The 15227-nt window shown below is 31.9% G+C and overlaps 1 protein-coding gene across 3 annotated transcripts; it reads right to left on the reverse strand.

The window, feature by feature from the left end:
* Positions 1-7579: 7579 nt before the first annotated feature.
* Positions 7580-14810, reverse strand: LOC108748638 (short transient receptor potential channel 4-like). 3 transcript variants are annotated; one of them, XM_018486896.1, is made up of 12 exons: positions 14620-14810; positions 14298-14432; positions 11162-11499; positions 10796-10991; positions 10423-10590; positions 9827-10097; positions 9648-9753; positions 9200-9501; positions 8702-8953; positions 8501-8616; positions 8126-8284; positions 7580-7832 (listed from the first exon to the last, which is right to left on the reverse strand). In XM_018486896.1, exons 1-12 carry the CDS (start codon positions 14671-14673, stop codon positions 7662-7664), a joined length of 2268 nt encoding a protein of 755 aa, XP_018342398.1. In that variant the 5' UTR covers positions 14674-14810; the 3' UTR covers positions 7580-7661. The 3 variants fall into 3 exon arrangements, with proteins under 3 accessions (XP_018342398.1, XP_018342397.1, XP_018342399.1); XM_018486895.1 differs by having other exon boundaries at positions 10414-10590; XM_018486897.1 differs by lacking the exon at positions 14620-14810 and having other exon boundaries at positions 10414-10590; positions 14294-14338.
* Between the last annotated feature and the right edge of the window lie 417 nt (positions 14811-15227).

Genomic DNA, 15227 nt, shown 5'->3' on the forward strand with positions numbered 1-15227 from the left:
CCACATTTTACTTGTGGCTCTCAAGGAAAGGGGCTCTGCATTAAAAGAAAAAAAACGAAAAAAAATATGTGATTTTAGGAAAAGCTATAACGCTTTTCTTAAAGCGCATCACATGAGTGATTCTCTTGAAAGGCACATTTTTATGCCCTAATTAATTTTGTCGACACTATTTCAATTAATTGTCGACACTAATTTCAATTATTGAAGCTATGCATTCTAATAATAAATAATGACTATAATACCGGAAACTATTTTTCAATCGATTTCCATAAGCTAAATTTATATGGAACCGTTAAACGTTTCAAATGTTTGAAGCAGTGTCTCCAACTTATTTTTGGCTTTTGCAGTGTTCTTTTATTGTAATATCTTTCATCATTGTGCGTGGCACAATTCTCTCTCTTTTCATTACATTTGTACTATTTTAGTATTTAGGAAAATTTAGTATATCAATTCCAAATCTATGATGATCAGTAACACATTCATGATTTAGTACAAAGAAATACAAAACAGAAATGAGTACATAATTTTGTCGTATTGGCAATTTAAATATTTATTTAGCGACGTTTAGAAAGTATAATAATTGAAAGAATAATTAGTGGATATGCAATGAATATGCTGCAACAGAGGAAAAATACAGAAACCTTTCTTTTTTTGTTTTTCATTTTTAGCGTTAGTATACTGGCGCTTCTTACTTAAAATACAGAGCTTCCACTACCATTTGCTTGATTTCAAATGCTTTAAATAAGAATGCGTGCAAGTAAAATGTTTGTGCGCTCAAGTAAAATGGCAGAATTAAGAGCGTATGCAAATCCGTGCACACTAGAATCCGTGCAAGAGTGTGAAATTTTCTAAATTTGAAAATTTCAGAAACCAAGCAAGAACGTAATAAAACACAAGTTTTTACTTTTGCTCTTGAACGTAATTAAATAAAATGTGCGCTTAAGAATGTATATAAAGATATAACAACAATATTTACAACAATGTTACCTTCGCGCAAATTTATACTCAAGCATAAGAGTGTGTGATCTTTCTACGTTCTTGAATGACGCTTTAAATTTACGGTTTTGTATCTTCTTCAACTTTTGGCATGCGGGTAAGATTGTATGTATAAAGGTCGCTATTGTTCAGAAGAAGAATTCGTTAGATCCTTATATCTATAAAGAAAACGTGACGTACTATATAATATTTAAATATAAAACCAAATTTATAAAACAAAGAGCATACATTTCTTTGTTTCTTTGTTTGATTGACGATATAGCAGATTTTTGATAATCCAATGATAAAACAAAATTCAATTAAGTTCAGATTAAATGAGAAACATTAGTTTTTTTTTTATTGCATATTTATTAGTGCAATATTTGATGATTTAATTAATATATATGATCTTGAAAAAATTACGTATTATTTTTATGTATAGTATAATATTTAAGTTTTATGTGAATTATCTCTAACATGGATATCCTTCAGTTCGTGGATAATTAGCATCTTGTTGTGATTTGTGAAGATAATTCTGAGATAATATCTTCTTTGAGTTGAGATCTTTAGACATTAATATATAAGTTACCAAAAGAGATGTGCATTGCAGGTATAATGCATATGGGAAAAATATGAATAAAAATTTATTTTATATACATAATAATTGATATGGTTATTATCAATAACTAATGTCGAATATTTTTACCAGATCTTTTATTGCATACATTTTGCGATAAATGAATGGCATATAGTGTATATATGTATATGTATGTACATCTGATTATGTATATAACAGATTTATAACATATATTTACAATGAATGAATGTATACACGATTGAACTCTCGTGTGTATATTATATCTTAATCTCCCCTCTTCCTTATATTGCAATCAGAATCTCTATTGTAAGAATACTAAGAATGTTTGTCAAAAGTATATAAATATTCTTTTCGATGATCGTTAGTTGTATTAGTTCCGTTTAACATGTTTTATTTCCACATTTTAGTTTTATGATTTTAATTGTTATAAGAAATTTCTTTTAAATGTTTACACATTTAAATCTTTTGCTCTGCAATTTAATTTAAATTTATCGAGTATACGTGTATCTTTAAATTTTATCGGATTCTGTGGGCATACTTTCTTCTTGTGCGATATCGTTCAATGGTATCACGGCTCTGTTCGCGTTATCGAACTCTCCTCGGGGATTCGCTCGACGTCGCTTTTTAGATCTCCTTTCCGGCGGGCATAATAAATTTCGAAAAGCGTAAAAGTAACAGACCAGCATCACGATCATCACTGTGAAGCAGAAAATCGAGAGAACAATGACAGCGATTGTAAGTCCATCCATCTCGTCTCGTGAATTTGACGCTGTTGATGCTGTAACAAAAATTTATTTAACGCATTTTAATTTTTTTGTAGTAAGTCTGATTGATTGAACGCTGCACACACAAAAGAAACATTTTTTTTTCCTTTGATTTGTAATTTGTAGCTTGAAAAGGTGACCTTAATAAGGACTATCGGAAAACGATGGTACATTTTTCATTACTGCGTAAAAATTAATTAAGACCTTTTAATTTTAATTGACTATTATTAGACATTGTTCTTTCTTAATTATTTGCCGATTTCGTTTTACGATTAATGTTTTACTGGCTGGCATCCACATTAAGGTTTTTCTTATTATATATGATAATGTTTATATTTATTTGTTAGGTTTCAAACTCAATGTGTAATATACGACAAAAAATTATTATTTACTCGAGATAGATTCTATATTAATTCGATCTCCGTGTACCGAACTGTCAGTTAGATCGAATGCGTAGAATTTTTTTATGTCTTTCGATCATCGCAGAAGTGAATGTAACCGAACGATAGGATGGTTGGCAGAAAATCGAGCAAGAAGGGAAAAAGTAATTCCACGCTGTCGCAGTCATCACTGCAGGCCTTACCCTTTTTCACATTCGACGTAATCACATTTCCTTTTTTTATTTTATTTTTTTTTCTCGATGTGTACGAGACACTTTCGCTCGATCGATTATCTACATTTCTACTTGAATTCTAACACTTCTAACCAGACCGAATATATTCTCTTCCATCGAAAATGAAGATAATAACAGACAAGATCTATGTCTAAGAGAGTACGTGAGTACTTCAAGAGAGAAATTCGCATTTTATTGCGGATGAGAGAGAACACGGAGATCCTGAACATCGTGTACGTAATACATACATTAAAACATGTGGAACGATAAATTTGTGAATAACTCAAGAGATACCGATATAAAAGATCGAGTGTTTTTCACATAAATCTTAGATGTCTGTCAACCGATATATCTTCAGATTTATCACTTAGGGAATTTATGTTGGAAATGTCGGACACGGTTATATAAAGTCAGAGCTTTGCGCGATGTTAAACATCACTGTGTAAAATGAACATTTCTTCGCTACATGAACTATGCGCGAAATTTATGAATTGCAAGCTCAGACATTTCTCGATGTAGCGTGAAGGGATCCGGAATTAAAACAATTCCTGGAAAATAGAGAGAGAGAGAGAGAGAGAGAGAGAGAGAGAGAGAGAGCGATACATAAATCGCCATTTTTTATATATATGAAATATATTTTATGTAAAATAAGAGGAAAAATATATACAAAATATATGACATCTTTTTATTATATCATAATATGTCAAATTTTCTTCGTGAAAGATATCACGTTTACAACTTCCGATTCATCATTCTCTTACATCCTCCCTCGCAAAATCGCTGAGTCTATTCGTAAATATTGGTTCCTTGAGGCAGTAAAAGCACCCTAAATGGCACACTTGCTTTCGGAGCTGAAAAGCTTTATGTTCCTTTGATAACAATTTATATACAGAATCTAATTTCATATTGATTGAAGATGATGCTTTATATTATATTATAAGAAACTTTTTATATAGAAACGTAATTTTAATATACATTCAAAATCGAGATCGAAATAATATTAATGCGCAAATATAACAAATGTAAAAAAAAATTTGATGGAATAACAGAAATAAATGAAATTTGTGGAAAGACTATGTAGGTCCATTTAAACTGTATGTTAAACTTTGACTGTTTATTCTAATTCAATCTTTTTAAGATTGTACATTATAATTAGTGTAATTTTTGTTCACTTTATATTCAATTTTTGTTATTAGTATATTTCTAGATATGAATCTTCGAAAATGTTTACATTTTTCATCCCCTATCAATCCCCTCAAACGGTGTCGACATTATTTCAAAATACTCTGTGTTATCGAGTGTGTCATATACGTAAAAATAGATACAATAAATGTACAATAAATGTTAGATATCTCTGTATATGTATTTTAGTAGATTTTTTAATTGTCTATTTTTTATTTTTACTTTTTCTTTTCAAACTATTTTCGTGACTATAGATATTCATTCCGACACTCTCTAAGGGCCGACTATTCCATTCCTTCGGATAAATTATTGTGATGGTAATAAGATGTAAATTATCATCTTATGTGGTAATTTACCTACGAGATAAACAAAACAGTAAAAAAATAGAGAGCATAATTAAGGGAGTAAGTGAGAGTGAGGCAGTGAGCTAAAGTTTACCGAGAGATGGAACAACCTAACTTTAATCCGAGTTATCTGTCATGGGGATTAATAATGTCAGATGAAATTATCGGAGAATATAAGAAATAGGGATTTACTTTTAATGCCTTCGAGTAATACGACTAAAATTAACGGAAGCGCATGAGAGAAGCATAAACAGTATTTTTAATCCAATAATTCTTATCCGAGGAAATTAGCGATTATATGTATAATATAATGTTATATTATATATATAATATATTATACATATATAGATATGTGTAATATATGTTCTATAAATATATGTACAGACATATATATATATATATATGTCGCATAAATATATATAAAATAAAACGTTCATCAATCAAATGATTTTCCCCTCACCTATATGTTTTTATGATATCGTAAGGGATTCTCGGTTCTTTATTCCCCTTTAGTACGATTCATGGACGTGAAGTGTTCGATTTTTGTGCATCATCGAGCTTCGTCTCGCTCCCATTCAACTCAGACTCGGCAAATTGAATACCATTGGACTTCCGTTCCTCGACATTTCAAAGCATTCTCTCGTCCTACTGATCCCACATATCCTACACAGCAGCTGACAGCAACTTAGTCTATTTTACTTCAACATAACGTTTAGGAATCGGCTGACGTTGAATAATTCGCATTTGGATATCAAGATAGCATTACGATTCCGCGCGGTAGATCGATCAAGGGAAGAACTTTGAGTTCCGTACATCATTCCAATAATCCTTTTTCAAATTACGTAGAATTCTTCGTGTAGTCACTTCCAACAATCACACTGTGAATTGGGTAAATCAATAAATTTCCTCTTCAAACTTATAAGCAGTTTTTTTACACTCCCATTACGCATATTAACGCATATATTAATTACAAAGTAATGCTTTTAAAGCAATGAGAAAACTTCGGTGCGTTATTTAAACTAAAAATAAGTTTGTCAAATTCTTTCCTTATTGAAGTCACGTGATAGATAACTGCAGCGTTGACGAAAAGTCGATATGAAGGCAAAATTAATTTTTATTTTTAATACCAGTCGCAGAGAAATCTCTACTATAACGTTGTTTACAGCGCGAGTGTTGCGTGCAAACTGTGACAGCGAACAGTCCATTGTAATACTCTGTCTGCGCATCCTCATGAACTCCTGCTGCTCCCACTCACATCCCTTTTCGCTCCGCTTATCCCTTTATAGTATGCAACAATCCTTGACAAAAAAACTCACCTTTTTAGTGTATGAATAATTCATTTTGCTCTCAGTGAATTGATTATTTTCGCGCAGTATTTATTTTTCCATTTTCCACGTTTGAAGAATATTTTTGATTGCTATTTGTTTCCCTTAAACATTTTATGCTTTTCAAATATTAAATCCTTTTGGCGTGTATACATTTCTATATGCATTAACTTATTGAGAATTTTATTCGTTTTTCTGACACGTTTATTATTTTTATCAAATTAATACATATAAATTTAAACTATTATATCACAATAACGCTTTAAATAAGATGACAGTTTATATTGATGAAAATATAAAAAAATCACTAATTGTTTTTCTGAAATAATTAACAAAATTAGGAACAATTTCTTTTTACTTTTTTTGTTTGAAAATAAACTACATATAGATAAATAATCTATTCTTAATTAATCAATAAATTATATTCGTCTCGATATATATACAGTATTATAGCAGTAAATTATGCATTCGTGATGTTTTAATTGTATCCTTGAAATATCCTCATTGTATTGATGCATAGGCGAGATAATTAATGTTCGTTGCATGAAATGTCATCTACTGTCGAAGCTTTCGATTAATCGACGCTATATTGAAATTGCCGAGAGCTTTCTAGTTAATTTCCTCGATAACGTTATTGCTCGCTATATTTACTGGCAACGGAAACTTTTTTATGCTTCAGCTGAATGAAATTTCTTCTCGTACATCATATTTGTTGCTTGCTTGACAATATATTTCTTTCTTCCCTTAACAAAATTTTCGGCAGCACCGCGCTATCTCCCTTCGACAAACTTATGTTTCCCTCGAGCGAAATCCTCAGTTAAATATTTCCAGACTATGAGAGATAGCTAAGATTAAAATTTAGATTGAGAACAGAATGGCTCCCGCAGATTATACTCTCTGGAAAATTAGCTGTATGTATACAGAGCTGAAACGCTGCTTCAGATCTTAGGAATGAGTTCTCTTCAGCAAAGAAAAAAGAAAATGTATGCAAACGTATAAATTTGTTGTTCTCCGAAGATCTTGTTGGAAGAGTATCTTGAAAATAGAAATTGCAAACCGTAATATTACGAGATTACGATGGAAATAAGTTGCACAAATTGCTGAACAATCACGTCTTTTAATAGCGGATTACAGGCGCATCAAACCACATATAATACACTTCGTTAGTGCCTGAAACGTGTAAATTACGTTGTAAATTACCATAAGTGATTATCGCAGACAAATTATTAATAAGAGTTGTTAGGGTAGGTAGCAAATAATTCATCAGAAGATTATAAAGGTAGGGATGGAGATAAATTCTTGGGAATAATTCATCGGTCTCGAAATGTAAATTTAACTTGTCATTTTGAGCCTTTCTTCGCTCGATTATCCGAAAAGGTCAATTCACCCTTTTCGACATCTACCGATCTTGGCTGAAGTTGTCTGCAAATTAAATTCACAATCACTCATTATAAGAAATTGCTTTTGCATAATGGCATAAACTGTCAATGTCTTCCTATTATGTGCAAAGTCTATCATGTATTGTATAATAATCTCTGTTCTCTTCAGAATATTTTGAAAAAAAAACGCAATTTTGAAGAGAATATATTTTTACGAACATTAAACGGCTCCGTCTAATAAGTGATATTTTTCGCTTGTTTTATTTAAATTCTATTTTTATTAAAATAAATCGTTATGAAAATAAATTACCTCTATTTGGTACTGATCAAGAATATTTCTTATTTCCTATAATAAAGTGTAAAAACTATTAATCTTTATTACAGATATTGAAATCTTGTCACGCCTTCTGATACGCACTGTGCAAAGAATTACCAAATTTATATGAAAAAGTAAAAATATTTCTTAGAGATTAAATCTTTTTCAAGATGGACTAAGCGCTTCCTTTAAAATGTTGCTAAATTCTTTCAATTCCTTTCTCAACTTTTGTGTATCCGTTTCTTCCATTTTCTTTTCGTGTCGACAGAGATAACGTTGTACCAGTTGTGTCATAACTTGTGCGAATCTTTCATCCTTTTTTTCTTCTAGATCTTCCTGTAATAAAATATGGATTAAATAAATAAATCGCATCTCGGTTTTTATTTATTATTCATAAATCGATCTATTAATAACAGTAACGCTTATAAATGGATAAAACACGAATGAAATGTCAAAAAGAGAAACGAAAAATTATTCAATGTGAAATGTATGCTTCTGTTTTGTAAAATTTAATTTGATATTTGATTTAATAATATTAAATCAGCATTGGTATTTTAATTTTAATTTAATTTATTGCAAAGCTTTATGAAAAAGTATATACTGAAAATATTTGGAAATAGTATACTGACTATGTAACAACAATTTACAAAATCCCATCGTGCCCGTTTACCAGGTGGTGGTTTAATCAATATTTTTATGTACTCGATCACTGGCCGCAATCCCGTGAAAATTGAAAAAATGCAGAATGGAGGTGGGAGCGTTGTTGTAAGCATGAAATCGACATAAGCCTAAAAAAGTAGAGTGATAGGTCATATGCTATTGTCATATATTTTATATATGGTCTACAATTTATTATTTTAACTTCACATATCTCTTTCATTTTTCGCATTTTTTACATGGATATTGTTTTTGTATTTTTTACATGACTCGTTAGAAAAACATTGTTTTCCAATATGAAAAATAAACGTCGAATGTATATAAAATACTTATAAATTTTCACTAACTTCAGTACGACCAAAGATCCACTCTACATTAACATTATCAGTCACTTTGGTGAAAGTATTCGCCATGCACGCAATTAGCATATTCAAAACGATTACCACGGAAATAAATTGGAAACCTGAAAAATAGAAAGCAGGTTATTAAGACGGTTATCTATAAAATATATTTTCGTAGAGTGTCAATGAAATAGTAAATGCACTTACTGGCAAAGGCAAGATAACCGATAAATTCGGTGAAGCTATGATGATTAATTATTGTCTCTGAGTCCCTTTCACCTGGAAGATTTTCGATAATCACGTCGGCACTTTCTACGGGACTCATGCAAAAAACAGCCCAAAAGAGAGTCTTTAGAGTAGATTTGAGATCGACGAAAGAACTTTCTTGCTCGGTTTTTAGTTTTGATTCGTCATCAGTTTGCACCATTCCATTATAATATTGATAAAGGTGACACAATCCTGAGGAAACGTCTCAAGTTTATAAAACAGACTTTAAAAAAAGTGCTTTTTTTGAACGGTCTTAAGCTGCTTTTTTTAGATTTGTAAGCACTATTTTTTTTAATATAGAAAATTCTGAAACATATTACTTTAAAATATTGCAATATTACTTTAAAATTATGCATAATTTGCTAAATAAAATTTCGCAACTATTCCATATATTGATACAAAGAAACTTTATGCAGATTAATATGTATGATATCTTACCAATTGCAAATGCCATAACAATGATGCCGAATATTGCAACAAAATGACCGACATCTCTAATCATTTTGACTAAAGAAAGTTGCAAAGGTCCTAGATCATAGTCTAGTTGGCAGATAAATAATAATTTAAAAAAGGCCATGATTGTTGCGACACAAAATATCCCTTCCGCTATCAAAGTCGGATCGTATTTGTGCCAGTATTTTCTTTCTAAATCACGTTGACCATTTATTCTAACGTCGAGTGCGGAAACTATCCAGAAGAGAAACGTCAGAATGAACAATATGATCATAACAAGCTCATACCTGCATTGTATAGGAAGAATATTTATATAAAAATTAATTATATATTAATATAAATTATATATTAATTAGATTATAAAATTTGCAATATTTTTATGTGCAAGATTTAATATTAATTAACGATTATTATCGATTAATTCTTGTCTTACCAGTTTGTACGCGTTCTAAAGCATCTAATCGGACCGTCCACAATACAGAGTCGAACGAATGCTACTGTGTATGATATCACGTAAATAGCGAGAACCCATTCATATCCTGAAGAAATAAGTTGACTTAAAAAGAAACTTAACCAAAGTCTAAGTTTAATCGGAGTTAATTAGACGTGCACCAGTATTGGGTGGTCCACGAAGCTGTTCGATTTTGTCGCTTTGCGACTGCAAAAACACGAACGTGAGAAATATCAAGTAATTCGCTATAGAGGAGAGACATTTGTTCACCGGGATTTCATAGAACTTGGCCTGTTTTGAATTCGGTGCGAGCAATATGACGAACGCCATGATTGGTAGCATGCCAATCCGCGGAATTATCGTCAAGCACTTGAGCAACGTGTTTCTGACCTTCCATTCGTGCCACGTGTCGATCCACTTGCTCTCGACGAGCTGCAAGAAAATCAAATATAACTTTTTGGCAGAACTTCTTAATTTGCGAAAACTTTCGTGATAGAGTTTGCAAAATATTTTTATAAAATAGTTCTGTATTTAAAAATTTATTTTTGGCAAGTACTGTATAAAGTTAAGCTTCGATTTTACTATATAAATTCTATAAAATCCGAAAAAAAATATCAAAATTAAGGAAGAAAGATATAAAAACACAAATCATTTTGATTTTTCATTTAAAATAAAAAAGTTTTTTAATTTTAATTATCTAGTATTAACTACAGTAACGTTAAGACTTCGTCTAAATATCGATTATCACCTGTTGTACATTCGGATGAGCCACAAAGGTTTTCTGCTCGTAATCCAAAGCTAGTAATAATCGGGGATATTCGAAACTAGAGGTACGACCAAAACCAGTGATTTGTTTTAATATACATCGAACTTCTTCGGCGGTACGAGCGCAATCGATCAACTCTGTGGCGAATTGAGACACCTCCTTTATCATAAAACTAAGTGAATTATTAACTTTTTATAAGCAACATATAATATCTTGATTTATCGCAGATATCATCGAAATATATTAATAATAGATAATTTATCATTCTTCTGTATATTTGTCTTCCTTATTTAATTAAATGAATAATTTTGCTAATAATTATTAATATTCAATAAATTTGAATAAGGAATAAGATTTCACTAACATTGGACAATGCTTTATAATCAGGATAGAATTCTTTATCGAATGAAGCTTCCTTACTAAGCTCGGCCGATAATTGAAAAGCTTTTAAGATGGGATCTTCTTCGGTTTGACAAAGATATATTGGATTCGATATTGCGCTGTATATAAACAATCTCATTTTTTCTAAAGTCACGATATCAACCTTTTCCCTTTCCGGTCTGCGAAATAAATTAATAATTTATGAAATATTTAATGAAAATCACACACATTATTTAATAAGTTATTCAATCGCGATATTTTCAACTAGTCGTGACTCGAATGAACACATTTATAAATTAAAGCTGCGAATGTTATCTTCAAACGGCTCGGTATATAAACGGTATCGTACTTGCAAACCTCGTCGCAGTTGCAACTAGGCGGATGTGGTTTCTGCAGAATGTGACGTCGGAATCTGAGTATATCAATCATCTCGAAACGCCCGTATTGTGCCGCCACCGCGAGCGGTGTTGTATCATCCGGGAAATCGGGGCTATGAGTGACACCAGCGTATTCGAGACCCGGTGTCAATTCATTCAGCTTATTCAATATCAGCACAGCGATCCTCACTTGATTATCTCTGATTGCATGTAGGTGCGTGTCGCCCGGATCGATATCTGGATGAGACAACAGATATTCAACCATCGCCGTATTTCTGTCGCTAACAGCAATATGCAGCGCACTCACACCCTGAAAATGAGACATTCAATTAAGGCTTCTGAGTACTCAACATCCATATTGAATCGTGACGTCATAAACGAGAAATGTCCTAAGCGACATGTTGATTTTTTGCATATCATTTATAAATAAAGACAATTTGAATAAAATGAAATAACGAGATTGCTGTAAAACACTTGTAAAGATAGGCCGAGACTATCATTATCCCCTTTGATTAGTTAATAAAGTGCATTTACTAGTTTTTACTCAATGCGCATGCGTAGCCTATTTTCACTTCACGACTTTTTCGATTATTTACCTACTGACTGTCAGTCAGTAAATATAAGTCAGATGGGATTAGGATGGTCTCGACCCATTTCTATAAGTGTTTAACAGCGTTCTCATTCCGTTCTTATTACGTTTTGTCCAAATTGTCTTCCTTTACAAATGGCAAGAAAAATTAACGCGTCATTTCTCACTTACGACGTCACGATTCAATATGGCTAAGTACTCGAAAGCTTTAATTTTATTAACTGATGAAGGAAGTTTGATTATTTATAAATTAGAAAAGAAAATTGGGAGTAAAGAGAAGTAAAGTGAAACGCAATGGGTGATTCTCCAAAACTATTTTTTCTTTCCGTTTCTATTGTCTCGCTACTTATATAATTATCGATAATTAAAGTAGCAGAAATAACGATTTGCATAAGAAAACGTAAAGCGGTATGCCATGATGGTTGAATGATCGAAAAATTTCTGGACTTTCTCGAAATTCTTTCTTGCCACGGGGTCTCTTCCTGTAGTGAGATCGACTTTTAGAAGGCTATCAGCTCCACTCTTTTTCTCGGTTGTGTCCCTTTTTGTAGGAAGAATGGCCCGACGACGTTTCTCGCCCATCTGCGGTGCGTTTACAGAGGCAGACCCCAACAATGGGCCAGCACCATTGTTGTCGCCGACACTAGTCACAATAATATTCACTGATATTTTGGCTTTTCGACAGGCCCCTGGGAATATCCGTGTACATCCACACGCCTAACGACAATAACAGATCGTGATATATGTTCGCCAAAAAGTTCTTGTTAGCTGTCCCTTAACAATAGACAGCTGCCGCCTTTAATGCATGACTCGGCCAGATTTTACGCCCTGCTAAATATTTGTTTGTCATTTGTTTTTGCAATTTTTCTTTTGTAAAGGATAAATCGTAAGCAAAAACACTTGGCAGCATGATTGAGGTGTGTTCTATTGGTTTAACGTGTGGTAATCCTTTTACGGATGCTTTAACTTTATATACTTTTTTATATACCTTTTTTATGCATTACGTTTCTGTTTTATAAAAAAGAAAAAAAGTTTAAGGGGACTTAAATGTTCTATCAGACAATAATGGGACAAATTGGCGAAATTCGTGAAGTTTATCGATGTATCATAGATCACGGCAAGACACACAAGTAGAGCTTCCAATGTTAAGAGAATTCCCATATAGAATTTATAGCGAGGCAAGTCATTTGAATAATTTTTATCAGGTCTCAGTTGAAACCATTGTCTTGTAAAAAGACGGTCTGAAATATAGCTGAAGATACATGGAGAACACCCAGCTTCCTCCTCTCTATGTACTTCTCTCTTTCTCTCGTCGAGTTCCCTCTTCTGCCTTCTTCCTCTTCCCCCGCTCTCTTTCTCTCCTCTCCTTCCATTCGCGTGCCGTCTCTCTTCGTGCCGCTTCGGCATTTCGGTCTCAAAGTCAAACGAGAGTTTGGTCGCTTTTCTGAAACCCTCTCAAAGAGACGGAGAGAGAAAGAGAGAGAAGCACACTGAGATGGTTACCGTGCTGACCGAATGGATGGAGGAAACATTCCACGGGGGGTACGTGTTTCTCTATAGGGTAAAGATCTGAGATAACTGGACTTCACATCGCCTTCATTCTCTTCGTTTTGTCTCCCTTCTTCCTGTATTGGTTCCGCCGTTTCTTGCACGGAGTAAACCACACGAGTTTGTAAAAGACTTTAAAACTGTTGGATTCGCTCTTTAAGATATATAAATAAATATTTTTAGATTATATAAAAAATTTTATGTTATATATAAAACTTCGATTTTTTAAATAAAAATTAATTTTTTTTAAATCAAAAATTATGCATTAATATCTTTCAATAACGTAAATTACTATTAGAGTAAGTGATAAACTAATTCCTTATTTGTAATCCATTTTTTTTTTATTCTCTCTTTGCTGAGCATTAAAGAACAAGTAAAACGGTAGACCATTTTAAATTGCATCAGGCGATCTTAAAGAAAAGATTTAAAGATGACAAAGGTAACCTGAACATCGACAAACCTGCGAAAAACCTATCTCCCTTTGACGCGCAGTGTCTTTTCGGTGAACCCTAACATAAGTGACGGTATCGTTTAAATCACGGAGTCAGTGACAAAAAAGATAAATTTGGAAATCTTTATGAGCTGTTCAAGAGTTTGGTGAAGCCGCCATTTGTATGGCTTTATGGGTAGTCCAACAAATCAAATAGAAAATAGACGGAGTCTGATGGCTAATAATTTATGGAAAACTCATTCCACCATGATGTAATTAAACATTTTAGATCACCAACGGTATTTACAAATAATAACGTATTTACTTGCTTCATTTGCTTCTTTTGCAAATATTTGCAATCATTGTTGATAATTTTAGTGATTAATTGCAAATCAGGAAATAACTTCGTAGACTTTTGATTCCACACAAATGTATTTCCTCAATTTATTGAATAATCCATAACCTTTATACAGTAATCTTTTTTTGATATTAATATTTTATACTTCTTCAAATTTGGAAAATTACAAATTTACGTACTTACTTGAAAATTGATGGCATTTATATTGAAATCCGGATGTTGCTTCAAGAATAATCGAGCTTCAGTAACACTTCCGTCGTCGACAATTTCGAAGAACCTTTTCTCAAGTTCTTGTAATTGCGGAAACATCACTCCAGACTGTAATAGAATAACCTTGAAATAAATCTATAAGGATGTGTCATATCATATTTATATTTTTTATATTAAAAAAGATTAAGTAAAGAGAAAGAGGGGGAGATAGGGAGAGAGGGAAAAGGGGGGGGGAGAGAGAGAGAGAGAGAGAGAGAGAGAGAATCGTCTTTTTCAACCCTTTATTTAATCTTACATGTTCAAATTCGTCCTCTGTTCCGGCTGTTGTCTCATTTTCATTATCCGTCATCACAAGTGATCGCAAAATTATATTCGATTCTCACGATTATATAAAACAAAATCTATTTTTGAAATATAAATCCAACCGCTCGAAAAATTCAGACATTAAATATAAAAATCTTTTAGAACAAAAAAATATCAAAGATATTCTTTATGTTAAATTACATTTTGTTTCGATCTATTGCAGTATAGAGTTGAAGTTGCTTTCATAGAATTTTTTAAGTAAATTTCAGAAAGAAGAAAAAGCGAGAAAGAAAAAGAAGGAAAAGAAAAAAGAAAATTAACAATAAAAGACTTAACTTTTCTTAATTTTTTTGTTATATAGAGTAGTACATCATATGTATTATATGACTTTCTTTGTTTAAATTAATTTTCTAACTTACTTATATTTAATTAAAAAAAGGATTAAATTGTTGTATGAAAATAATGAGACACGATGATCTGCTTTCGTTAATAATGTAATTCAGTTTTTTGGGAAGGGGTATATACATAATTTATAATTTGTTTGTGCGCTACAATATACAAATAATAATAATAATATAATTGAAATAATAATTATAATAT

The sequence above is a fragment of the Trachymyrmex septentrionalis genome, unplaced genomic scaffold (assembly GCF_001594115.1).
Source record: "Trachymyrmex septentrionalis isolate Tsep2-gDNA-1 unplaced genomic scaffold, Tsep1.0 scaffold24, whole genome shotgun sequence".
Lineage (NCBI taxonomy): Eukaryota > Metazoa > Arthropoda > Insecta > Hymenoptera > Formicidae > Trachymyrmex > Trachymyrmex septentrionalis.